At 42.8% G+C, this 26,972-nt stretch overlaps 1 protein-coding gene across 4 annotated transcripts in view; it reads right to left on the reverse strand.

Annotated features, from left to right (window-relative positions):
* UNC5D (unc-5 netrin receptor D) overlaps positions 1–26,972 on the reverse strand; it is a 484,491-nt gene that overhangs the window by 178,923 nt on the left and 278,596 nt on the right. For all 4 annotated transcript variants that reach the window (XM_045821390.1, XM_045821389.1, XM_045821388.1 and 1 more), the window contains exons 3-4: positions 25,901–26,044; positions 1,329–1,432 (exon numbers count right to left, since the gene is read on the reverse strand). In XM_045821390.1, the coding sequence (XP_045677346.1) occupies positions 1,329–1,432; positions 25,901–26,044 (248 nt within the window). The remainder of the gene's footprint in view (positions 1–1,328; positions 1,433–25,900; positions 26,045–26,972) is intronic.

Here is a 26,972-nt window from a genome sequence, read left to right on the forward strand (position 1 = left end):
CTCACCTGCGCACCGAGCACCCCGCTGCCCGCCGCCTGCTCGGGGACCTGGGGCACACTGGAAAAAACAGGGTGGCAGCCGAGAAAAATAAAAAAAAGAAAAAGGAAAATACCTTTCAAATATCAAATACCTTTGTTTCACATCAAATCGGAATCCAAAAAAATAAGCATTTTCCTCTCTAATCATTTCATACCACACATGGAATGTTCACTTTAATTTTCAAGCCCGTTTACTGCGTTTCCCTGAATCATCTGAACTTTGGATGCTGTCCACCCAGCATGCGTTCCGCCTCGATATGCCGGTGTGTGTCTCCTCATTCCCCTTCATTTTTCTGCTCCTCTGTCTGTTCAACTATGAAATCCCACAGCAGCTTTAGCTAAAATGTGAAGCGGAGTCTCCTATTGTATTGTTTATTTGGTTTTTTAAAATACCTCCTCTTCTCAGGGAATAATCCACAGCTCTAAGGACAGTTTCCTAGCTTCCCAGAGCAAAGCCGTAACTCTGTAATGCTCAGCTCAGGCCTATGTTTCTAAGCTTCCCATTGTACTAAGCATCCCTTGTCGCTCTGCGTGAACCCTGCCCCCACCAAAACTGCCTTCGCAACTGTGTTCCTTGCTCATCAGAACATCTTTCAATAGTGACTGGAAGGTTTAGGAAGCCTTCCCTATTACCCTAGTGTCCTATTACTGATAGTTCTAGTCTAGCAATATGACAGATGTGCCAGAAAACATGCAAAAAATAAAAGTAAAAACAAAACCCAGTGACTCAGCATGCTAGATGCCTCACCTGCAATGAAAGAAGAACAGATCGCAGACCAGTGGCTCCATCACTTTTCACATCACGTCGGCACAGTGCCTAACACGTGATAAACACGCGCCGAATGTTCCATGAGCAAAGGAAGAATGAGCCCCTGCAAACACCACTGAAACTCTGTGGCGCCAGGGCCTCCCTCCTTCCCTGGGCACTAACGCACATGACCTTGCTCATGAAGGCTCAGACTGATCCATAAGCCACGTGCATGTCAGAGTGTCCAAAGTCCCCGACTGGGGACACAGAGGGTGCCACCTACGTGATCGGAGGTCACTAAGAGCAAGAACACAGACCAGATCCTATCCGGGCTGCCTAGCAAAAGCTTAGTGTCAACCAACAGTAGTCAAGAGGCAATTTCCTCTTCCAACTTATTGCCTTCACAATTCCTTCACCGTCCTTCTCATCTGGGTCCAGACAGCAAGAACGCCAGCCACAGGCTCTTCCACTTAACACGTACGACCACATGGGACTCCGCCCTCCCTCCTGGGAACAGGCCTGGCCCCAGGCGTCTGTCTCACCTCGGCAGCAGGGACTCCCTCTGGCGGCCGGCAGTGCAGCACGATCATGCCTTCGATGGGAACCTCTCTCCCCTGCGGATCTTGCTCGAAGTTCTTCCGTAAATCTGTGAAGAAGTGGGAGAGAGAGGACACTCAGCTCTGGGGCCAGCATTGTTCACATTTGCTCCAAATACAGTAAAATAGTGAGCTTACTGCCATGACCTAAATACACACCAAAAAGTCACTTGTTTCAGGATTTCTACAGTGAGAGAATCAATTTCCCAAATACGCACAAGTGCATTTGAAATAAACCTTAACAAAACTGTTCCTAATGCTCCATATTGATGAGAAGGATAAAAGATTTACTGGGAAGCAGAAAGAACCAAACTCATCATTTCATGAGTCTGCCAGCATTATCTGCTTAGCAACAGATGAAACCCTTGGCCTAACAAATTGCCATCCACAGCTATTATGCAGTTGAGATGCATGTGATATTTTTTTATTAAGTAAATAATACATTATTAATCTGTAACCCCTGCCATTCCCTTAACCTTCTAGCAGGTTCTAGAAGATGATAATAGAGTGAGATCACCTATTGGTCTTTTATTTGTAACCAGGGAAAAGGGGCCACATCGAACCACAACAAAGTCTATAATCTACCCAATCAAACATATAATTAAAAAACACAATGCCCTCCAAACACAAATGCTGGGTATTTGTGCGGTGCCCTTTATGGAAGGCTTGAGGCACTTTGCAAACAAGCTGCACTATTAACCTTTTACACATGGAAGGGAGCTGCCTGGAGAGGTTAATTGGCTTGCCCGTGGTCACGGTGCCTGCCGGTGATGGGGAAAAAATTCACCAAGCTTCCAGACACCCAGGCTGTCTGCTAACCAGCCAGGCTTTCTTAGGCAAAAGGACGCATGGGCAGTTCAGAAAGGTCTTCATTTGCATGGCTGTCCACTTGAGCCTATGCTTCATTAACAACAGAGCAGTTGACCTTTGCTTCCTTTGAGGTGTAATAACAACACTTGGATAATTGTACAGCACCAGCTAAATCCTTGCAGTCTCTCGGAAGCCTGGGAGAGCAGAGCAGAGAGAGTTTCACCAGTCCTCCTGGATGCAAAGGATCCCCCTCCCTCCCTGACCAGGTCTTTTTCTTCAATTGAGTATCTCAAATTACAGGCTGTAGATTTATTGATTTAATTTTCTTCAGTGCTTACAATAACATGAAATATGTTCCCTGTAAAGAGCAGAGCTCCAGAATCAGTTACATCTTTATAAATTTTATAAATACATTAAGCTTGCTTTTAGCAAGTCAAAAACTCTCGATGAATAACAAGCACAGCCATCCATGTGTGCGCTTTCTTTTGAATTTTACTCTTAATGTTTTCCTTCCCAGAGGCAACCAATGTCTTTTGTCAGTGGTGTTATATATTTCAGAGATCTTCATGAGTACATATGAGACGGAAGATCCTAAAAAGTCTCGCACTGCAGGCAGCTGGCAGGATTTATCTTCTCATTTCTCGGCCTTCCCCCAAACTGAAAAGCCGGCTCCCTTCCGCTGGAGATCGGCACCCTGGCCCAGCCCTGACGATTCAGAATTCCTGACTCCCAGTGTGACGAAGGCCACGGCCACGTGACTGACGGCGAACTGTGAATGAAGGGGCTGTGAGGAAATCCAAGGATAAGAAAAGAAATCTCACCACAAATTCTCCTTTGCTCTCCAAAGCCAAGAGATCTTTGAGTCAAAAATCCCTTTTCCACACAGCTCATGTATTGATCAGGGCTATATTAAAATTAGTCTTGTCATGTAGGGACAGTGACTAACAGGAGATCCTGGTTTACTAGTGGAAAGGATTGCGCTTTTGTGGCAAATTTCGTTTTCTGTGTTTGCCACTCCTCCTCCCCGCATGTTTTGCTTTTTAAAGGAAGGCTCACTCAGTGGTGCCAAATGAAGATTGCACATTGACAACGGCAAATAATCGGTATTCAACCAGATGAAGCACAGAAAACCAGTTTGATAAATAGATAATTATTATGCATATAAAAAAAGAAAGCCCTGTGTTGACACTGGGATATTGGAAAGTGTATTATCATCTGTAAGGAAGAAACTGGGAAATTGCTAGTAGATCTCACGCAGCCAGGATCGGTTTGAAGCAAGGACCCACCACCCTCTTGCTCTTCCCAGCTGACATCTGAGATCACTGGAGAGTTCCAGCAAGAAGCACATCACCTACCACCCGCCAATAGGGAGATACAAAGGCTGGAGGCCATGGAGGAGAGGGTCAGGGAACTCCTGGCGTGTCACATGTCTGGATCCAACTCCTGACAGGCAGCCATTCATGTGCTCGATGTCACACCAAGTGAGAAACCCACATATCACCAGGACTGGCCCTGCACTGCGTGCTGGCGGCAGGATATCGATGTTGCTGACTTCCACGGCGAACACGCCAGACAAAATTTAACCAGCTACTGAATACAATAAAAATTATGGAAATAAACTCTTAGGCTCAGATGTAAATGCTTCCAATGGTACCTGGGATTCCCACCAGCGGTCACCTAACCTGACTGGTTTCTAGCAGGAGACTAAATACTTCTCGCACCTATGTCAGTCCCGAGGCTTGAAAGACGCACATGGGAACCTAGGCAACTGCTAAGAGTAGGGAAAACATCCCCAGCCACATAAAAAGAATTATTATACAAACGAAGAAGACAAACCATACAACTGCAATTAAATGGCTTCTTCTTAAGATAAGTAACATGAGGCATTTTTAAATAACATGTAATTTAAGTTCTTTAAAGTCAAAAGGAAATAGCAACCGAGAATCTAGAGTAGGGAGTTATAAATAGGAAAACATCTGAGATCAAGGAAACTGCCACTAAGCAGGAAAAAACCCTGCTGAATTAGTAATACATCTATCAGAGACATAGTAAACAGCACGCTGAATATTGCAGAACACGGATGAAACAGAAGACAGGTGGATCAGTCGGGATCCAGGCAGGAAAACAAAGCACACCAGTTGTTTAACAGAAAATATTAATGTAAAGACCTGGAGAAATATACAGGGCGAAAGAGAAACTGCTAGAGGCCGGCCCCACTCCAGAACAAAGAGGAGAACTTGGGGTTGCAGAACCTGGAAGCTCGGAGAGAAGTCAAACGTCCAAGGAGAGGCTAGTGTTGCAGCTGGCGCCTCAGAACTTACGGAGTCAAGCCCCGAACCTCTGAAGGAGGACTGCCCACCAGCCTGGTGCTGGCACCTCTAGGGAGCCCGAGAAAGCATACAGTTCTGGAAGCACGTGAAAAAAATAAGCTGGAAATAAGAAGCAACTACCATTTCCAAAATGAAGAAACTCTGCTGGGAGGGCGACTCAGGGACAGGAAATGAACAGGAAGAAGCGTCCTTCTTCCCTCTCCCCCTGGCCAGTCTCCCCGGGGCCCCTGATGAATGGAAACCCCCAGGAAGCCGGGTTCCCCGCCCCAACTTCACAATCCACGGACCAGTGGTTGGACAGAGGGGAGACAGAGAACAAATCCCAGCTTAAGAAATTCCCTCTCCTACAGGTCTTACAATTGCCTACTCCAGATCTGCTTTCCTCACGAGATCGAAGTTCCACGCAGGCGGACTTCATGCCTGAGATGCTCCCCCTGTATTCCCAGCTCCTAGTGAACGCCAGACCTGGGGCAGGTCCTTAATAAAATACACGTTGACTAAGTGAGCTAAGAGAAGAATAATCATCTTATCATAATCATATTTTATCATCATTCATAAAATAATGAATGAGCCAGAAAACAAGATGAAAGAAATAACAAAAGATGAAATTGAGATAGAAAAATAACAGTATTAGATATAATAGACATTTTAGGAGACAAGCTGAAAGATACGATCATCAATTTAATAATAATTATTATTCTCTGAGCTGAAAAGTGGTCCTTCAATACATGGCAAAATAGTTTTAAAGAGAAAAAGAAAGACACTAGGTGTATCATAGTTGAAATTTTGAATTTTAACATAATCAAGGAAAATTAAAACTAATAATTTTACAGGTTTCTTTGTGGTAAATGAACAAATAGAAGCAACAAACAATTTCATGGACAGGAAGAACTGATACTGGTAAAATTTTCATACTATTTAAAGCCATCTTTAGATTCAATGCAAAATTCCAATATTAAAACTCCAATTTTTCACAGAAACGCCAAGAAAAAGTCCTAAAATTCACATGGAACCACAGAAGACACTTCAGAAAAAAAGAAAACCAGAGGCTTCCTGGTTCAAACGTGAAGACAAAGCTTTAGTAATAAAACAGCATGGTACAGGCATAAAAACAGATACATTGACCAATGAAACAGAGTTAAGATTCCAGAAACACACCATCAAATAGACAGTCAAGTAATATTTGACAAGGAAGCCAGTGTATTAAATGAGAAAATAACAGTCTCTTCAATAAATGATGTTGTAAAAGCTGGATATTCATATGCAAATGGATGAAATGGGACCCCTAGCTTACACCATTCATAAAAAATAATTCAAAATGAATTAAAGACTTTAATGTAAGACCTAAAACATCAAACTCCTAGAAGAAAACATAGGAAAAGTTCTTTGACATTGGTCTTGACAACAATTTTTTTTTAATATGACCCTGAAAGCACAATGAACAAAAGCAAAAATAAAATAGCATGACTATCAAATTGAAAAGATTCTACACAGCAAAAGACCAACAAAGTGAAACTGCAACATACAGAATGGGAGAAAGAATTTCCAAATCATGTATCTGTTAAAGAGTTAATATCCAAAATATATAAGAAACTCATTCAACTCAATAGGAAAAATACAGTCTCATTTTTAAAAAGGACACAGCACCTGAATAGACTTTTCTCCCCCTAAAGAAGACATACAAATGGCCAACAGGTACAGGAAAATGTGCTTAACATCAGTAATCACCAAAGAAATGCAAATCAAACCCACAGTTAGATATAACTTCATTCCTGTTAGAATAACTATTCTTTCATCCAAGAAACAAGAAGTAAGTGCTGGTGAAGATGTAGAGGACAAAGAATTCTTACGGCCCCAGCTGGTGTGGCTCAGTGGACTGAGTGCCAGCCTGTGAACCTAAGGGTCCTGGTTCGATTCCCAGGCAGGGCGCATGCCTGGGTTGTGGGCCAGGTCCCCAGGAGGGGGTGTGCAAGAGGCAACCACACATTGATGTTTCTCTCCTTCTCTTCCTCCCTTCCTGTTCTCTAAAAATGAATAAATAAAATCTCAAAAAAAAAGCGCCAAACAAAAGAATTCTTACACACTCTTGGTGGGGATATAAACTGGTATAGCCAATGTGAAAAACAGTACGAAGTTTCCTTAAAAATGTAAAATAGAACTACCATATGATCCAGCAATCCCATTTCTAGATACGTATCTGAGGGAAATGAAATCACTATCTCAAAGAAATATCTGCACCTCTGTGCTGCAGCATTATTCACAAAGACATGGAAACAACTTAAGTGTCCACAGATGGATGAAAATGTCACACACACACACACACACACACACACACACACACACACAGGGATGTGATTTAGCGCCTTTTACCACAACACAGATGGACTCTGAAGGCACTGTGGTAGGTGAAGTGAGCCAGAGAGAGAAAGGTAAACACTGAATGATCTCACATGTGTGTGGGCTCTAAAGAAGCTGCATTACTACAGACAAGGAGTACGTTGGTGACTGCCTGCCGGGGGCTGGGCGGGGAGAGAGATGGGAGATGTTGACTGACAGGTAAAACCTTCCAGGGACAAGAGGAGTACGTTTGGAGCCCTAAGGTACAGCGTGGTGGCTGCAGTGAACAACACCGTATTAAATACGTGAAAGGTACCGAGAGAGCAGGTGTTCAATGTTCTCACTACAAAAAAAGTGTAACATGATGTAATGAAAAAGTTAATTAGCATTATTGTGGTAATCACAATAGGAACATATGTAATTATCATATTATACCACCTTACACAATGTTATTTGGTAAATATACCTCAATATTTTCTCAAAAAAAGTAACTGACAATAAAAAAATAATCAGGTTATGACTAGAGCTTTTTTCTGTATTAATGTATACCAGAGTATAATTAATCAAATCTATTTTTTAAGAGTTTATTTATTTTGAGAGGGAGGGGGAGGGAGGGAGAAAGAGAGGGAGAGAAACATCGATGTGTGAGAAAAACATTAACCAGTTGCCTCTCGTATGTGCCCTGGCCGGGGACCAACCCGGCAACCCAGGCATGTGCCCTGGCCGGGAATCAAACCAGCGACCTTTTGCCTCTTTGAATGACATCCAACTAACTGAGCCACAAGGTCAGGGCTGTTTTGATTTTTAGGAAAAAACATGGGCACTACTCTTCTAGTCCCAAACAAGTTACTATTCATGAGCAAACTGACAATAGTCTAAACACGATCAAGCCAAGAAATTTTAATAATCCTCACATGTTTCCTGAAAATGTCTTTTAAAATAAAATACATAATGAAAAGGCACTCAAAATAATAAACTAATTGGAAGTCGTGGTTTAAAAAAACCTGGAAGTAGGCAATGAAAATCAGTTAGGTATAAATCTGAATACTTTTTATTATATGTACAAATATTTATGTAATAATCCAAAAAGTCTGGAAAGAGAAATGCATTAACATCATGAATATGCATAATAAATAACAAACAATAAACATTTATTTTTAAAAAAAGATTTGATTTACTTATTTTTAAAGAAGGGAAGGAGAAACAGGAGAAACGTCAGTGTGTGGTTGCCCCTCTTGTGCCCCCTACTGGGGACTGGGACTGCAACCCAGGCATGTGTCCTAGGCTGGGAATCGAAGCTACAACCCCTTGAGCCACACCAGCCAGGGCCAAACAACAAACACTTAAACTGCTAGCTCCTGTGTTCCACAAAGGCTCTGGGCAGTATTGCAAACCACTGAAAAGGGTGGGGCTGGAGCCTTGAATATCTGGTTGAATTCTGGGGCTGGGACTTACTAACGCCTCAACAAGTACCTTTATCTCTTTTTGCCCCAGTTTCATCATCCATAAAATGAGAATAATAATTCCTATTATAGTGTTTGTGAGAATAAAATGCTAATATATTCCAAATTCTTTTAAGAGCACTGGAAGCATAATTCACTTAATAAAGGTCACTTACATTACTAAATCCTGCTGCAAAGCCATGAGGAGGAAAAGTGTGGTCTGTCATAAATCAGATATACAAATTAGTTATAAACTGAGCATTTTTAAAAAGACAATCAAAAACAGTAAGTTAGTGTATGATAAAAAGTGACATCAATTAAGTGGGAAAAGGTATTCGCATGCCCTTTTGGAGAAAAAGATAAAGTTAGATTTATGTCTTATTTTATAACCAAAATAAATCCCACCTTAATCAAAATACTTTCTACACAGAACCACAGCGATATGAAAATATTTATTGGCTCTCAGGTTGGGGAAGGCCTTTCTGAAGCTAAAATTGAAGGAAGAACAAACACTAAAGGTACTGACTGGCTGATACTGTCAAAATTAAAAATTGGTTTTATCTAAAACATTATAAGCAAAATTGCAGGCAGAGTCTTATTAGCCTTAATAGAGAAAGGGCACTTATGAGGCAAAGTGAGAAGGAGAAACATCCTAAAATAAAATGGCAAAGGCGCAGGGAAACAAAATTTACAAAAGAAACACAAATGGGCTAACAAAGATATTTAAAAGAACCAATATCAATATTTATTAAAGAAATGTCAACTTGAAAAGCATCAGTATGTCCTTTCACTCATCCAAACAGGCTTTGTGTTTCTTTGTTTTAAATAATTTCCAGCAGTAGAAAGAGTATGGGAAACCACATAGTCTTACATATTGCTAGAAATAATGACATGAGCAAAGATGAAGTTGAAACGTGTCAAAATCACTTTACGTGTTCACTTATATGTTCATCATCTAATGAATGAACAGACAATATATGGTATATCCATACAATGGAACATTATTTGGCAATAAAAGGAAATGCAGTGTGAATACATGCTACAACATGGATAAATCTGGAAAACAGGCTAAATGATAGAAGCCAAACTCAAGAGACCACATATTGGATGATTTCATTTAAATAAAATGTGCAGAACAGGCAAATCCATCTAGCCAGAAAGTAGATTAGTGACCACCTAGGGCCCCAGGTGGGGGGTGCAGTGGGGAAAGGCGGTGGGAGACAGTAGTGTTATTGGAAACAGTTTCACTTTTGTGTGGAATGAAAGTGTTCCAAAACTGACACTGGCAATGGTTGCACTGCTCTGAGAATATACTAAACACAATTAAATCGTACAGTCGAATTAGGTGAATTAATTACAAGTATTATGGATTATATCTCAATAAAATTGCTATTAAAAAGAATCCATTCCTATGATTCACTAATTTACACTTCTACAATTTTTAAAGAAAATAAGTAGACAGCTCTATGAAAAAAACTGTAGTATAGCGATATGGCATAAACCATTCATGATGCTCAACAATTGCTAACAATCTAAATATTTAATAATACGGCAATGGTTAATACCTCCTGGTGCTTTCATACGATTGAACACAATGCAGACAATAAAAAGATATGAACCACTGATGTATATGACTGTGTCCAAGATGAATCTGCAGAGAATAATGCAGAGTGAAAAAAGCCAGTGCCCAAAACTTACATTCTATATGAGTCAATGTTTATATACCATTATTTAAATGACAACAACATAGAAATGAAGAACAGACACATGGTAACCGGGGGTTAAGGAGGGGTGAAGGCAAAAGGGAGTGGATGTGCCCACAAGTGGGCAACATGAAGGATTCTGCGAAATGCCGTGAATGTTCTATATTTTGACTGTGTCCACCCACGTCAGTCCCTCAGCTGTGATATTTTATTTCTCCAGCCTTACACTACATTACTTTTATGAGGAACAGGCTTTGGGTACATAGGATTCCTTTTATTATTTCTTGCAACTGAATGTGTCTACAATTATGTCAAAGCTGAAAATGTAATTAAAAATACTTAAAATTTTGCAAGTATGTATTTGAATAAATTGCTAAATGAAATAGTTTTTAGCGAAAGACCTCTATCTCTAATATAGTTTAGTAAGAATTGTCTTCCTCCAAATGTAGCAATTAGATTTTTATAGAATGTATCTACTTCCAAATAAAAGTAGATACATCAGCATTAAAAACTTGTTTCTGCAGGTATCTATCCTCTTAATTTACCTGCCGGTTTTCAGTAAATGTGCAGCAGCCTCCCTCATTCTCTCATGCTGCCAGGCAGTGGGGGTACATCACTGAACTTGACATAGGCCATTCCAGCCCTCCCACAGCATATGTTTCAGCAGGGAGGGGAGACATTAAACAAGTAATTATGAGGTGTGTAGATGAGCGAGGAGATAGAGAAGTAGACAGTTCTGTAAAAATGTATCACAGTGGGACCCATCTTAATCTAGTGAGTGATTCCAGGAAAGTTTCTCAGAGAAAGTTACAAGGAAGCCGAGACGGAGCTGCTCACAAGCCTGCATAATGCACACCACACCTCATTTACTGTTTCAATCAGACTTTTAATGGCTTAATTTTTTTAAACATCTATATGCTCGCTTGTTCCTTTCTTGCAAGTCTCTGCAAAATGCTTGCCTCGCTACCTCTCTTTCCGTAAGTTATACCACATAAGCATACTCTTTTATTGGACTTGGTCTTCTATTCATAAACACCGAGAGGGTGGAATATAAATAGATTTCCACCTTCTGATCTCACTTATAGTCACACTCGCATGGCCTATGGGGGGAAGAAAAATAATAACTGTCACATCGTTTGGTATTAGGGATCTGAACCAAATTGCACACATACACATCAAAATTGATGATTTAAAGATTTTAAAATAGCACCTGGTATGGGACTACTATATATGAGATAGCAAAGCCCTAAAGAGAAATCACTCAACATTTCAAAGATCTATGACTGGGTGATTATGGGTGTATTAATTATCACCTTCATTTCTTTCTACGGTTTCTAAAATTTCTGTGATGAACGTGAATTACTTTTATAACCTGGGGGGAAAAAACAATGCTCAAAAGATTTCTCTTTCCTATTAGTTGCCAAGATCCTCTTTCTCTTCACCAGACCAAATGAACTCAGAAGCCAGGGAAGAAATGCACTTTGTTTTATTTTATCATGCAAGTTTCACTCCCAGGATGTCTGTTCAAGACAGAAGCAAGAAGTACTATATTTTTAAGTCTTTAGTGAATTCTAAAGTATTCTTCTGCAATTTGATTTTCATCATAAGAATCTGTGGACATGAGGACAAAAATTTTCATCTGTTTTCTTCACTGCCTAGCCTCTAGTACCTGGAATGGTATATAGTAGTTACTCATCAACCAACATTTGTTGACTGAAATGATTGAGGAAGCTTCCATTTAAATTCATCTGACTGTTTATTATAAACACATATACAAGGAGGTCTCCAATCGGTAAGACGACTAGGAAAAGCAAACACATGGATAAATGCACAACAACGATGTTAGAGTAACACATGCTCGTTCTCACTTTGCGTGTGCGTGTGAATAGTACAAAACATCCGCCCTGGCCCGTGTGGAGCGTGACACCCCACTTCTGCTCCTTCCCCATCTCGCTGCCCTATTCAGCTGTGCCGTAGAATGCCAAGGCCAAAAATGACTGGAGACAGGAAGATCAGCAGGGAAGAGGAGGGGAAAGTGATGGAGCCAGGCACTGGGCTGACTTGCAAATCATGTCATCAGCAGCAGCAGCAGCATCGTCCAGAGTCAGCAGAGCCTGCCAATAAGCAGTGCACGTGGGGCGAGGCCGTGGGAAGCAGCCGTCTCCCCTTCTCACCCCCTGCCCTACTTGGCCTTTTTCTCATTTCCTTTCATGCTACTATGTTAGAAAAGTCATTGTAGCACAAGAAAATCAATAAAAATTCAATTGCGAATAATAGTTCTTTGCAGCTCAGCAACACTAGGGAGTTATCGGCTCATTCAGTGTTCTGGCAGTTAATGCAATGAAATAAAAATAATTTACTCATTCAAACCAAATCAGCCAGTGAAAAATCATAGTCATTTTTTTTTAAAAAACATAGGCATGGTCCTAGTCATTTCAGACTGTAGGAGGATGGCACAAGGTTCTGTAAGTGTCCAACTACAATGGTATTCAAATCAGCTCCGAATCGCCCCACCCACATTTTTTCTGAAGAAACAACAAACCACATCTGTCATGCACAAAAGGAATTTGCAACTTAGCCGAACACAGATCAATTGTAATGAAAGCACTGGGTTAAATGCAGACCAGATGGATGCCAGCAAACTGAAAGTCAAGGCCCGGTGCCCCCTTTGGTTTGGATGGTTCCTGCCTGAGAGGGCAGCGCTGACTCGGGTTCCGAAGGAATCGCATAAAAAGGCTTTCTGTTGGGCCAGTCCTGTCCTCAACGATAGTCCTCTTGTGTTTGGCACAGTGGATGGCGTCTCTGGCCAGCCCGGCTTCAACCCTCTGCCTTGCTCAGATGGATGAATTCTGCGAATTTCTTGACCCACTGATGCGTATTAATACTGCGGTGCTCCCATCTCTTATTTCATGTCTTTTCTGTGCGTCTCCTGGTTCTGACCTCGCCGGCCTCCTGGAAAGACAACGGGCGCTGGGGCGCAATGCCACGTGCAGGCCCCGCCATGGGTCAGGGGCATCCAGGGGACGTCTGTTCATTCCTGGGGATTCTGAATGTTGCGGACTGAACTCCTGCTGAGTAAATCTTGCTGTGATAACGAAGGGACAACTGTGGCCACAGTTGAACCGCATGGGCCTCTTCATATTCCCCCTGACCCCTTTCCTTTGGTGCCAGGGAAGGGCAGGCTCTGGGAAGACAAGGAGTCTGGCTGATGCCAGCAGCGCTGTCATGCAGAGGCTCCTGAAGGCTGTTTTTCGGGGCCGTAGCATAACTTTTGAGCTTCGTTAGATCCCCTGTGCTCTGCGATTCCTCTGCTGTTACCAATAAATCGTGGGATAACTAGCATGGTGCGCCACTCGCCCTCTCACAACAAGTGGCACGGTTTGTCAGCAACGGTGATGTTGCAGAGGCAGAATCCAGCAGCAGGGACACATTACGGTGGGCAGACACAGCTGCAGTTTTACAAAATGCTCTGAGCACTAATTTGACCGGCTCTCTGTTGAGCTATTCCCTTAATACACTCCACTCTATTTGGCTGCTTTTGTTTACAGGGGCATACAAAAAAAAAATTCATTCACAGATCCCATCAGAAATTGAAGATTTACTGAAAATCAAAAAGACAAGAACATTAACTTTGAGTCCAGGACTGACTGGAAACCAAGAAAGACCACAGACCAGGCTTGAAAGAAAGAGTAAGGATCACAAAACAGGCAGGTCAGGTCTTAAAGAGACAGTAACACGGCCAGGGGAGGGATGGAGAGATCCAGTATAATTCCGTCAACCAGATGATTTCATAGTCCTTGTAGCACAGATGTTGCTTCTCTCACTTCTGCCCCTCCTGAACAACTGCCTCCCGCTCTATTCTGCTTTAATGGCTTCTGCTTTTACTCAAGGCTTCTGACAGTTCAAGGACACTGCTGCCTGCTTCTCTGTCTGTTCTCTCTCTGCTGCCGTTATCAGTGGCTGATGCTCTTTCAGAATCAAGTCATACCTGGAGGAGTGCAAGTCCACAACACATAATCACTTCATCCTCCGCGAGTGTCTAAACATGCAGTGAATCTGCACAGGTGTGCACTCTCGGCCCCATGAACATGACAGTGGGCATCTGCGTCACATGACGGGGCCACCAATGTCTCAGAAGCCATTCAGCACCAATTCCAGAGGCTAGGATGATGGGTGAGAACTCCACACAAGGAAACCATTCCTGGGGAAGGATCTGTGGGGTTTGCTTTGTTTCCAGGTTCCACAAAAGGCACTTTCTGTGCATCGATTGTATTGATTTGGCTGTGTCAACACACAGAGGACAGCTGAAGTTTGACCTAAATAGCAGATCTCAACAATCTTCACTAGGGGGAGGTGATTGGGTGAAAGATTAGGAATTCTCTGGTTCCTGATTCTTAAGGCATTAAATCAAGTTAACATAAAGCTCATATCATAACTCACATGTTGCATCTATACATCGTTTTCCATGGGGGAAGAATATCCATAAGCTCCATAGTCTGTATATTTGCAAGTACTATTGCTCTACTTACTGGGCTGCTAATGGGAATATGGACTCTTGTTTGAATGCAGAAATAGCTACAGCAACAAAGTGCCTTTGATGTAGATTTTTTTCAAAGTGCTATATTTCCCATTCACTAGACTAGGCTGCCCAGTTGTCCAGAAGTACATGGAAAGATGGCACTGCTGATCTTCCTCCCATCCAGAATGCTATCCGTGTTGTTGGTGGAACCCACAGCCCTGCAAGCAGCACCAGAGCCGGTTTGCAGCTCAGCAATCTGATGAACACGGCAATGCCAAGGGGACCCCATGGTTTATGGGATAGAGTTTCCAGAACAACATAGACATGAAGAATCATTCCTGACTTTCCTCAGTGTCCCCCCTCCCCAGCCCTCTGCAGGAAACCAAAAGGGTATGAGTCAGCACAAAGTTTAAAAAGTAATGACCTAAAAATAACCTGAAGCTTTACTACTCACCACCTCATTGTAATTCAGTACTGGTAGAGATGGGAATTCAGTAATAGTACCAGATGGAGGGGGAAAAGAAAAAAAAAGAGAAAGGAAGGAAGTGAAAAAGAAAAAGCAACCCAGCAACTAGGAGACTTTTTTTCCCTACGTTGTGGGCTTTTTGATCCTCCCCCACTGCCCGCCCCAGGTGTCCCCAGGACAGGAAGGTTGATCAGGACAAGGTGTGGCCAAGTGTCTCCAGCACATACACCACGGAATATGCCGCCGAACACCCAGCACACCCCTCCTGCTGGGCTGCGTATGGAAGAGGGAAAGGGAGGCAAACTGCACTTCGCCTGACCTTCCATCAGTCTCACCTGAAGGATTTAAGAAGATGCTCACCTTTTTGGAAGCAAAATCCATGTTGTATAATAAATCTTATCAAGAGACAGGACAAATAATGCAGATAAAACTAAAGCTGACAGGAAAGAACCAACCATTCAGAGGTCGGGGGATGCTTTCCAGGGACAGACAACAACAGGGCTCTGGCATAGAAACGCTCACGGGTGTTAGAGGAAGAAAAGTCACTGAGGCTGGACGATGCGGGGGACGCTGCGGTGCAGGGATGGTGAGGGGGGCGGGGTACCTCCTGTGGGGCCCAAACCAAGGAACGCCAACGGGAGACGTTCAGCCAAGAGAACAAGATGATCTGGTTTGTATTTTTTTTCAATAATCTTTCAGGCTACTGTGTGGAGAATGGATTTTAAGATGGCAAGCATAGAAACAGTAAGAATATCACAGTAGAGAAATAACAATTGTTTATACCAGATGGAGAGAATTGGAGAAATTCAGGACATGTTTTGGATAGGGTTGGCAGGACTTGATGCTGGCTGTGACTGAAGGAAACAGAAGGATCTAGATTGCGATACCCAGGTCTTGTCGTGAGCCTCTGAGGGGGCATGAATGAACTGGGAAAGAGAGGACTAAACACAGGTTTGCAGGGGAGTTGATGACATGAGAACCAAGAGCGGTCTCTTTGGGACACATTCCATTTGAGTTGCCTTGTAGATATCCAAGTGGATATTCCAGCAGGTGGTCAGTGAGCAAAGACATTGAGACATAAGATGCAAGGTCAGGGCTGAGAGCATCAGCATATAGAGGGTACCGAGAGCCACAGAATGGAAAATCTCACCTAGGGAAAGTCTGTGGATCAAGGAGACACACAGACTATGACAACATTTAGAGGTGGGAAGCAGGAATAGTCTGCACTGGAAACTGAATTTTTGTCTGCAGAAAGGAGAAAAACAAAAGACAGCAATGTTGCAAAACATTCCTGGGCCCCACCCCCAGCAATTACTATTCCATAGGTCATGAGCAGAGTCAGGTTATCTTAAATTTTAAGAGCCGTGCCCCTGACTCTCATGGGCAGCGGGGCTCAGGGTAGTCTAGAACAGCGTGCGAAGCTACTTAGTTGAGCCAGAACTCAAACCCAGGGCTTCTGATGCTAACCTCTGCCCCCTTCCTGCCACTCCTATTTTCCCATACATTTAAAACATATGATCCCATCTAATCACCATGCTTGCATTATATCCCATCTCTTCCTCAGATAGTTAACTCCAGCTGTTGCTCAAGCTTTTCTCTCTTTATTCATATTTTTTGGAAATGGCTGTCCTTACCATCTCTGCTTTCTCATTTCCTGTTGATCCCTAGATCTGCTATAGTCTCATATCACCCTGCCTCCCTACACTGATCCCTAGGATCCACTGTAATCTCATATCACCCTGCCTCCCTACACTGATCCCTAGATCCCCTGTAGTCTCACATGGCCCTGTCTCTCTACACTGATCCCTAGATCCCCTGTAGTCTCACATGGCCCTGTCTCTCTACACTGCTTTGCCCAGGTCCATGAAGGCCTTCGTGTTATCAAATCTAACTAATCCTTCTCACTTCTTACCTTAATCTTAATGGTGATATTGCCACTACTGACCATTCATTCCCTTACCAAAACCTCCACTCCCTCTTGGATTCCCCAGTGCCCCTTTACTCACCCCCACCACCCCAGTCTTCTTCATGCCCCTCCCCACCACCTACCCCGTAACCACCTACAGAATTTCACTCGTGGCCTGCTGCTTTTCCTCTCCTCACCGGTAGTTTGGTGCTGGGGACTACGTGTAGTATGGCACAACTTCTTAAGCAATTCCGATAAAAGCCTACGCCTCCTACCTTCCTGATGAAGACGTACTGTCCTAATGACTGTCTACTTGCCGATGACCCTCAGTTCCAAGTTTGATGTTAACACCTGGACTTGCAGTGCAAAACTAAAGGAGCGTGATGAAAACAGGCCACTGAACGTCCCACGGGTCGTTCACACACGTGATCAAAACTGAACCTGGTGTCTTGTCTTCACACGAAGCTTCTCCTACCCTATTAATACTGTCATGGGTGGAATTGCCATCAACTCCGCCAATTAAGCCAGAAACCTAGAAAACCCCAAATTGGGAGGAATTTCTAAGCTCCTGCCTTACTTCCCCTCAGCTCTACGTCCAAGCAGCCATAGACACTTGGTAATGTTACCTTCCTGAAACCTCACATTTGCCCCTTCCTCTTTAACCTGTACCACTCCTGCAGAAGTTCAAGTCCCATCAGCGGTCTCAGATCCGCACAAAGCTTCTTTGCTTTGAGTCTTGTCTCTCTGAAATCTCTCTAGCTGTGTTAAAATTGTGAGGGAGGGGGTTGAAAATATGATCATACCACTGTCCCTGCTTATGACAAGTCAATGACCCCAGGCCCCATAAACTGTTAGAGAACGCAAGCACCCTCCATGACCTGACCTGTCTTCTTGTCCCTGGTAGCCCCATCCTTTGTTTTCCCATGTACGCATGGAGTTCCCCCACTGTCCCATGTCCCTGTGCTTTTACTCAAACTCCCTCCTTAACTTGAACAAGTTTTTTAAATGGAAAACCCTCCTTCTTCTTTAAGGACAGACTCAGGAAGTGCATCTTGGACCTCAGGGATGAGTAAATTATTCCTCTTGTGGAATTCTAAAACCCACCAAGCTTACCACTAACCATGCCCCATTGGAAAGACTTGTTTATTATATCCCCTCACCAAGCTGTAAGCACTTCAAATGGAAGGGATGGACCCGTACTATTGTGCTGCCTAGAACGTGGTAGATGATTATCCGTGGACGGCTGACACTTTCCTATCTCAGCAGTTCTCTACCACTTAACACACTTCCAGAATGCACACCCTTGTCCTTGCTTACTCTGGTGGAGGGACAGTAAACTATTTTGAAAATAATATCACAAGGCTCAAGAAGTCTTCAGAGTTTAACAAAGATAAGTTGTTTTTTGTTTTTGTTTTTTTTGACTTAGCGTCTGTTTGCATTATCTGTTGGAAGCTTTCTTTACTGCAGAAAATGAGAGCTGAATTGAAATAAAATCTATTTCTTCTTCCCCGATAAACTTTGGGGGTTTTTTGTTTTGTTTTGTTTTGTTTTTTACAGAAATGGCCATTTTCCTGGAAGTTTAAGGTGTATTTCACCACAAGAAGGGCAGATTGAATTTAGTTGTGATTTCCTAAAAAGGTTGTGGCCATATTTCTGCAAATTCTTCTTGGTAAAATAATGGTTGGCAATAAATAACACGAAGGAAAATTATTTGGGGAAATTCTTTTCATCATCCACAGTAGGATCTATCATAAACTAATATGAATCTACCTGGTAGTTCCTGTCTTTAAGGCTGATGGACTCAATTCTGCACACGGTAAGCAAAGGTTGCACAATTTATATCAATTTCAACAGATCATACTACTCTGTTCATAGAATCACAATTGTTTATAGTGCAGTGTTTCTCACGCTTTGTACTGAAGTGCCCATGCTGGTAGAGCAGAATAAATTCCCATCCTCAAGACATTTATGGGTGGAACCTAAAACAATATGGCATGCACAAAATAAATGGCTTTGAAGTTTCAAGTTGCATCTTTCCAACTCAAGAAAAGTTTGCATTCTATGGCACACTGCACTCATGTTTTTATATTTGACTGGCCTAAAGGGGGAGTATAACCAATGCTTCAGAAAGATGCACCATGTCCATTTTGTGGCTTCTTATCAGTCCACAGTGGCCGGCAGTGGTCCACACGAGCCTGGCCTTCTGAGAGATGTACGCAGTTAAAAATGGCCTATTAAATAAAATGTTTCTCCATGTAGGTTTTTTCTATGTTTTCCCATGGTTAAATATACAGTAGGTATTTTTGGAAGGAATATCACTGAAGTGATACAGTCTTCTCCACTCACCACAGCAGGAGACGCATACCATGAGTTTGTCCTGTTGTTAATTATATAAACTCCAATCACTCCATTAAGGTGCTATATATGGCAGGGTTTTCTACTGCAATGCTAATTCCCCTCTTTGTAATTAATAAGTGTCTTGTGGAGAGACAGTCTGAGATTATGTAAACATCCTGTTACTCCTGAAAGTTTTCCCCACTAGGTTTAGCATCCATAATACTTGTCTGAATCAGTTAATATTAACAATTGATGCTGAATCATGATTTTCAGTTCCTTCACTGCTTCAACTTTTATTCATTTATTCTACTATAAGGATAATTCTCCCCTTTTCTGCATTTGTTTATTTACATATTCACTCATTAATTTAAAAAATGAGTGTAGATTCTTTATCCCGCCCTCCCCAACCCTCTCCGTCCTGATTAACTTTGCGAAACAATTCATGAACTGGGCAGCATCCCATGCAGCACTCGTCAGAGCGCCCCGGACTCACGGAAGCTTATTTAGTGAGTTACAATACTTCACTGTCATCTATTTTGATGCTCACGTTGTTCCAGATTTGGCCAATGGGAGGCCCTTTTAGGTTGCTACAGTTTCCTTTTTACTTATTCAGACTGAGGGACATGATGAAAAAGATCTGGCATTTACTCTTCAAAAACACAAGCAATAAAGGACGAAGGAAGGCAGGACTTCCGTGAATTAAGGGAGGTTACAGAAACTCAACTAGATGTTGGCCATGCTCTAGGATTTTTGTTACTCTCACAAAGGACATTACTGAACAATTGATAAAATGCGAATAAGGTCTCTAGATTATATACTAGTATTGGTATTAATGTTAATTTCTTAATAATTATAATAGAGTTATGTCAAAATATATTTTTTTAAAAACATACACAATGAGGTATTTAGGGGAAAGGGAGTATCATGTCTGCAACTTAAGTCAAAAAATAAACCTCAATTGTGTATATTCACATACATAGATAAACACAGAAAGAGAGAGAATGCCGGAGCAAACGTGGTAAAATGTTAACACTGGAAAAATACCAGTAAAGGGCTTCAGGGGATTCTTTGTGTTGTATTACAACTTTACTAAAAGTCTGAAATTACGTCAAAATCAAAATGCATTTTAAAAAGCCCCACCGGCCTCGACCTCACCACATGTGCCACCTCACGCCGTGTTCCTCCCACGGTGTCAGGACGGCGAGGGCAAGGCAGCTGAACCTGAAAGCAGGCTCTAATCTAATAAAAATAAACCCAAAAATAACTTCCGAAGATCCGATTCTGGGAAAATTGTAAGTACCATGGGAGGAGTACTAAATAAATGTTACGAGAACTCTGAGGTGGGCATTTAGATTTTATCAGATTTGAAACTGGGGATGCTTGAAGGTTAGCTTTATCTTTTTTCAATGGCCGGGTTGGTGTGCCGGGCCACTGTGGTCAGTCACAACTAAGGGGTTTGCTACACTAGGTTTATTAAAGGAGACAGCCTGTGAGACGGGCCTGGGATGTGGGAGCTGGTTGGGAAGGAATAGGGGTGAGAGATGGGGCTGAGGATACGCCCCGGGGAGGAGGAAGAACGGGAGCATGTCGAGAAGGGGGAACGAGCCACAGGTCCCAGAATCCGAGCTGCACTAACTGGACTGGCACTCAGCACACCTGTGTGGATGTAAGGGGAGTGAACCTCAGAATGGAGGAGGGTAAGGCCGGATCTGAATACCAGACCGATGTGCCTGGATTTATACATTTTCATATTTAATTTGCCATCAGAGGGAGTCATAGATAGTTTTAGCAGGTGAAATTATATGTCGAAGCCAGGAAGCAGAGATTCCTGTCTGAGATTTAATTGGGTATCTATCTCCCTTGTATACTTTCCAAAAAGATATGACCCCCACACAGCTTGAAAACACTAATGAAAATACCATTTTTACTACCTGCCTGTAAAATTAGCTAGGGGGTTTGACAGTTTTTAAATGAGGTTCTCTTTTAAGCTATTCACTTATTCTTGGCATAATTGCATAGATATTTTAGGAGTACTTCAAATAAACAACATGTTTAAATTACATTCAAGATGTATCATATATTTATGTTTTTAAAAGAATCAACAAAGTAGTGGCTTCCTGCTGTGTTTTATTCCAAGTAGTCAAGTTGCCACGTGACTATAACGGGCAAATGTTTCCTTTGTTCCCCTGACCCCAGAGCCTACATTGAAAAAAAGGCCCAAGTGTCGAGAAGGGATTGACCAACCAAGGGTTAATGAGAGACGAAAAACATTTTGTAAGCAGATGAAGAAGAGGGAGAAAAACAGGAAAGAAAAGCAATGGCTAAGCAGCCAAATGTTCACCCAGGAAAATAAAGAACCCCGCATAATTGGATATTCCTGGCTCCGAGGACCGCCCGGCCGCGGAGGAACAGATGCCGCCGCAGCCCGGCCACCTCCAGCTGGATGGAGTCAGATACACGGGAGGAAGCCGGGGGAGGCACTCCCTGGAGACAGACACCTGCCAGCTTGGTGGGGGCAACGTCGGCGGGGGTGGCTTTACTGACTTACTTTTACCTTTAGAAAAATAACTTTTGAAACGGGGCCTCCGCTATGCCCAGCCCCAGGAGGCAGGACAGGCAGCGGACGTCCCTGACACACGGTGGGGTCACTGAGGGACCTGTGAGTGCACGGGGCCAGGACCACTGGCTGCGCACTGTTGTGCAGACACTGAGGCAGCGGGCAGTGTGTCGTGATTTTATACTTACAGCAAACACACATTAATATAGGTTATATGATCATATATAGCTCTTAGACAATACATAACTATATAGAAGTATAAATAATAAAAGTATGTAAGGACACACATATATAAATGTAAATAGATATGCAAACACTTGACGGTGAGAAATGCAATTTACTTGGGAACAGAAAAGGAAAGCAATCACTGCCTTCCTCAAGGAAACCCTCAAATGCCCATGAACTTCTCTTCCTGTTACAGTTCTCAAACTCCCATTTCACAGAAAGAAATGAGCATGGTTTAGGACCAAGAGCACTCAGGAAGGGGTAAGAGGACTTAAGGTCTGGTTCCACGTCTGCCATCTGCTGGGTGACCATTGGTCCAGTCACCTAACCTTCCCCAACATCACTTTCTCGGCCATTAAATGATAAAGCCAAATCAATGGGTGCAATCAACTTTTACCCGAAGAGCGCCCCCTTAAGGTTTTCTAGAGTCTTGCTGTGCAAAGAAGGGTCAACAAGCCAGCTGCCAGGGTCAGCGTCATCTGGTAACTCTCAGAAGTGATGGAATTCCCAAGTTTGGACTGGACCTAATGGAATCATCTGTACTTTAACAGGATTGCAGTTTATCTGTGTGCACCCTGAGCTCCGAGAAACACTGTTCCTGGACAGGACATCCCAAAGTTACCCAGCCACAGCAGGACATGTGTAACCTCACGCAGACACAACCTTCCTGGACCTCCCACCTGAGTCTGGTCCGACAGGGCTGCGGTGGAGGCCAGGATCCGCATATCCAGCTGATTCCCAGGTTGGTCTTCGTCCATGAAGATGTGAGTTATACAAATAAATAAAATAATTGTGTTTATATCGTTTTCCTTTAAAATCAAAAGCTTTCTGAGTGACATCACACCAGTGAGCTTCCTGGTGCTTTTGCAGAGTAGCTAACCTGATCTTGTCCAGACAAACCAGTCAATGCAGCCCTCAGTGGAATGTCCAGCTGCCACGGAGGTTTTGCCCACTGCGGTGTGGAGACTGTTAAACTCGTGATGGATCATTGGTTAAATGCAGGAAGCGTTTGCAGCTCTGATGTTGAACTACAGTAATTTAATGAATCATATAAAAATGATACTAATTTTGCAAAGTTCCCTCAAGACAATTGTCATCAGATTTATAAGCTACATTCATCTATCAAAATCCTTATTTCTCACATTAAAATGTCTTTAGTACTCTAAAAACCAATCTTAAAAAGAAAAAATATATAGTGACAATTATATTCAATTTGGTTTTTCATTTATTGGACATAAAGACTCTTATCATGTGCAATGTGTTGTTTGTTGACAAGTGCTTGCAAATAGCAGCCAGAAATCTCTTATTTCAACAAAACATGAACGTTATAAAAAAAATGTGTTTCTTTTTTCCTAACAAGCAAATCAAAAGAATTCCAAGCAAGGTCCTAAAGGCAGTCTTTTCCCTCCACTTAGGATGCCATTAAACACAGTTAAATTTCAATTTACATTTTAATGTACACTGGTCCCCAAGTTAGATGCAATATTTAATGACAAATCGAGTCTTGACTTGCATAATTTTAAATAAATTAAAGAATCTGTCACTTGCGACATAGGAAGAAATTAAAAATGTGTTGTAAATAGTACTAGACAGTATTGTAATGACTAATATAGGCTTTAATGATACTGCTTTTATAACTTAACCTGTTTTTGCCGTATTCATATGAACTCATATGTACAAGAATGAAAAAATGATTTTTTTTAATCCCTAAAGAGATTTACAAGATTATTAATTCAAAAGTATTGGGTGACTAAAAAAGTGGGAAGTGAGAGAAAAGTGTTTTCCATTTTTAACATTCTTTGATCCTACCAGGCTTGGGAGAGCTGGGTACCTAGAACTGGCCTAGAATGGATTTTTAGAGTCCATATAGCCATAATCTGCAGGAAAAAATGGCTAAGGCACTTGAGCTGCGATATAGTTCAGTTAGTCTCAGTGACTACGAACACACCTACTGGTGAATGATGCTGGTGCTGGGGGAATCAAATACACCCCAAAATAATAGCGAGGGATGGATAAGGGCTAACTCTGTGCCAGGTGGAGTTTCAAACACCCACAGTTATCAACACTTCCAACTCTTGCGATAATTCTAGGGCATAAGACACAGAGAGAACTAAATCGTCCGTCATCACAAAACTAAGTGGTAGAGCTAGCACTGGAAACCAGCAGGACTCCAGTGCCCGGGTTCTTCACCACCAGGGGGCATGTGTGAGTCTGGAAACTGCAGGGGCAAAGGAACATGTCAGGGTGGCGAGGGGACTCGTGCAATGGCAAAGTGCGTGCAAGGGTGACATCGTGCACACAATCAAAGGTTGTGGGAAATCAGTCAAGGTGAGTCTGAGCCATTCTTTGCCAAACCCTGTTAGCCAGGGGAAAACCCCTGGAGGTTTCCAGCAGGCAGGTGATTATCAGGAATTAAGAGCAAGTATGGAGGTGAGGCAGACTAGGAGTAGACAGATTAGTGAGAGGCTACTCATAGCAATCCATAGAATAGGTCCCGTGGGTCCCAGAGAAGCAGAGGAAGACGCAGAAGAGGAAAAGTGAGGTCGAGCAGAAGGAATTTGATGGAACCCGTGTTGAAATCCCACATGCTGTATTGCCTCTCCTGTCTCTGGACAGAGTCGGAGGACAATCTGCTTCCCCCTGACTAGGGTCAAACAGCTGGGCTAGCCTGGACGAGGCCCTGCAGGGAGTTCAGAACTGGACCAGCTAAGGGAGAGTAGCATCAAACATATTCCCTCTCTCAGCCCACCTGCTACTTGAAAGTCGCAAAGTATCTGTTTGTTAAAAGTCACTAAGTAAGTACAGGAAAAATGTTTCCTATGCCTCTCACTTCAAGAGCAAGGCTTACAAGATGACCCCTTCTCCTTGGCCGACTAGGGCCCAGCCAGCCCCGGCAGAGGGACTCCCCAGCTGCCCGAACAGTGAAGGTGAAACGCATATTTTGAGAGGAAGGTTTCATTTCCCAAGAAGCATAAATGTCTCCGCAAATAGCATTTCACTTCTATTCTTAATCCCTAAACCATCGAAAACTGCTATGAAGAATTCCTGGAGTCCTCGAATAAATCCCCCTTGTCCCATATTCTTTATGACACTCTCAAAAGGCAGCATTTGAATAAAACAACAATAACCGCCTCTGCTTGCTCCCTCTCAATTTCTTTCTCAAGGGGCATTTACACTCCTGAGCACACAAAGGAGGTTTCATGGGGACCCAAGGGGGTGGGTGGACGAGAGAGGAAGTTTGTGTATTTCTTGATATGTTTCAGATAAAGAAAACACCGATGCTGAAATATGATAAAGAAATCTTGGACTCTTCTGAAAAGCAATTTTCTTCCTTTTTTTTCCTAAGTGTCTATTTTTTTTTTAAAGTCCTACTTGGGGCAAACAAAGGCAGTTTTAAAACCCATTTTCATGTTTTCAGATTCAGAGGGAAGAGGCTTAACAGCAGGCTATAAAAATCCCTTACTCTTTAATGTCTTATTTTTGCAGATTTGCTGGAAAGTACGGTAAACAGTCATTGCTCAACTTTCCCCATCAATGCCCCTTGAACTTCATCACTGACGACGCACAGCAGAATCCATTTGTGCGGCCTTCTTCCTCCCGAGAACCGTTTTTCCCTGGCATTGTTGAGACACCTGCGCTCTGACAATCTAGGCAGAATCTCTTAGCCAAACTGATTTGCTGATTGTACTCCGGAGGAAATTATCAAACACTTAATGTACAATTTAAAAAGAGTAATTCAGTGGAAGCAGAGACAATTCGGACGGCTTTCTGCTGTCCTCTAACGTTTATTCTGCAGGGGCATCTGGCACGTCCGAAGCCCCTTTTCGACTATTTCGGTCTCATCTGTGTTCCCACAGGACAACAGAGTCACCCAGGACATACTCACAGGCTATGCGCACGGAGGCCTTCCTGCTCTTGGAGGTGCCCAGGTGGCTCCAGGCCACGCACTGGCACCAGTAGTCTTCCGGCCCGTGGAAGTCTTCCACCTGCTGCCTGGTGACGTTGATGAACACCTCCCGGACCTTCAGGCCTGGCGGGGAGACAGAGCAAATCCGCTGAGGCTCGTACAGTTCTCCAACGGAAAGTTAAGGCTAGCCAAACCTTTCCTTGTTAATTAAACAATTCTGGTTTTAATCAAGGAGAGGTTTTAATTACTTTGACAATAATATATGACTGCTAATTAAATCCCAACAGCTGAGTAGACTGGAATGAACGAGTGTAAAACATCACTAACCAGTGTGGCTCTAATACAATACAATTGTTGCCATAGTGCTGGGCTTAGTGCCTTAAAAAAACAAAACGTCTTTCTTGCTGTAAAATCTACTATGAGAAATGTAGCACCCAAGTAGTTGCTGAGATTCTAGAAGGTAAAGAGGCCTCAACATACCAATCTCAGTGACATAGTTCCAGGTGGTTCTAAATGCCCCTACCCAAGTATACAGTGGGGAGAGGGTCATTCCAGCAGTGTGGCTTAGAAGGAAAAGGGGACAGCAACCACGACTGGGAAGTGTCAGCAAATGTGACTCAGACAAGCGGGACTAGGTTAGCCTTGCAGCCCTGAGAGGAGGACTCAGGAGGGCCTGTGACACAGCGGCGTGAGGAGGTGAAGAGAGAGAGGCTCTGGGAGAAAGGGGACTCAGGGAACATTTGTGAAATGATATAAAACTAAGACATTGACCTCTGAATGTTGTTGTTAGTATTTAAGCATTTTGCATTCTCCTCCTAATAGTTAGAAAATCTGATCTGCTTGGTGCTTCTTCCTGGGGAGTGTGAGTTTCTTGCAAACCTGGGGTCTCAGCCTTTCTTTCTTTCTTTGGAAAGGACAGCCACCTTGCACAGACTGCCCAGAATGAGAGGGCACACTCCTCACTAGCCATGTTCGTGAAATCATCACAGGCAGGCAGAAGCCTGTCCAGTCTGCAGGCTCTCCATTCAGCCAACACTTGCTGAGCCTGGGC

This window comes from Phyllostomus hastatus, unplaced genomic scaffold (genome assembly GCF_019186645.2).
Source record: "Phyllostomus hastatus isolate PE091 unplaced genomic scaffold, TTU_PhHast_1.1 phas_scaffold_46, whole genome shotgun sequence".
In the NCBI taxonomy this organism is placed as follows: domain Eukaryota; kingdom Metazoa; phylum Chordata; class Mammalia; order Chiroptera; family Phyllostomidae; genus Phyllostomus; species Phyllostomus hastatus.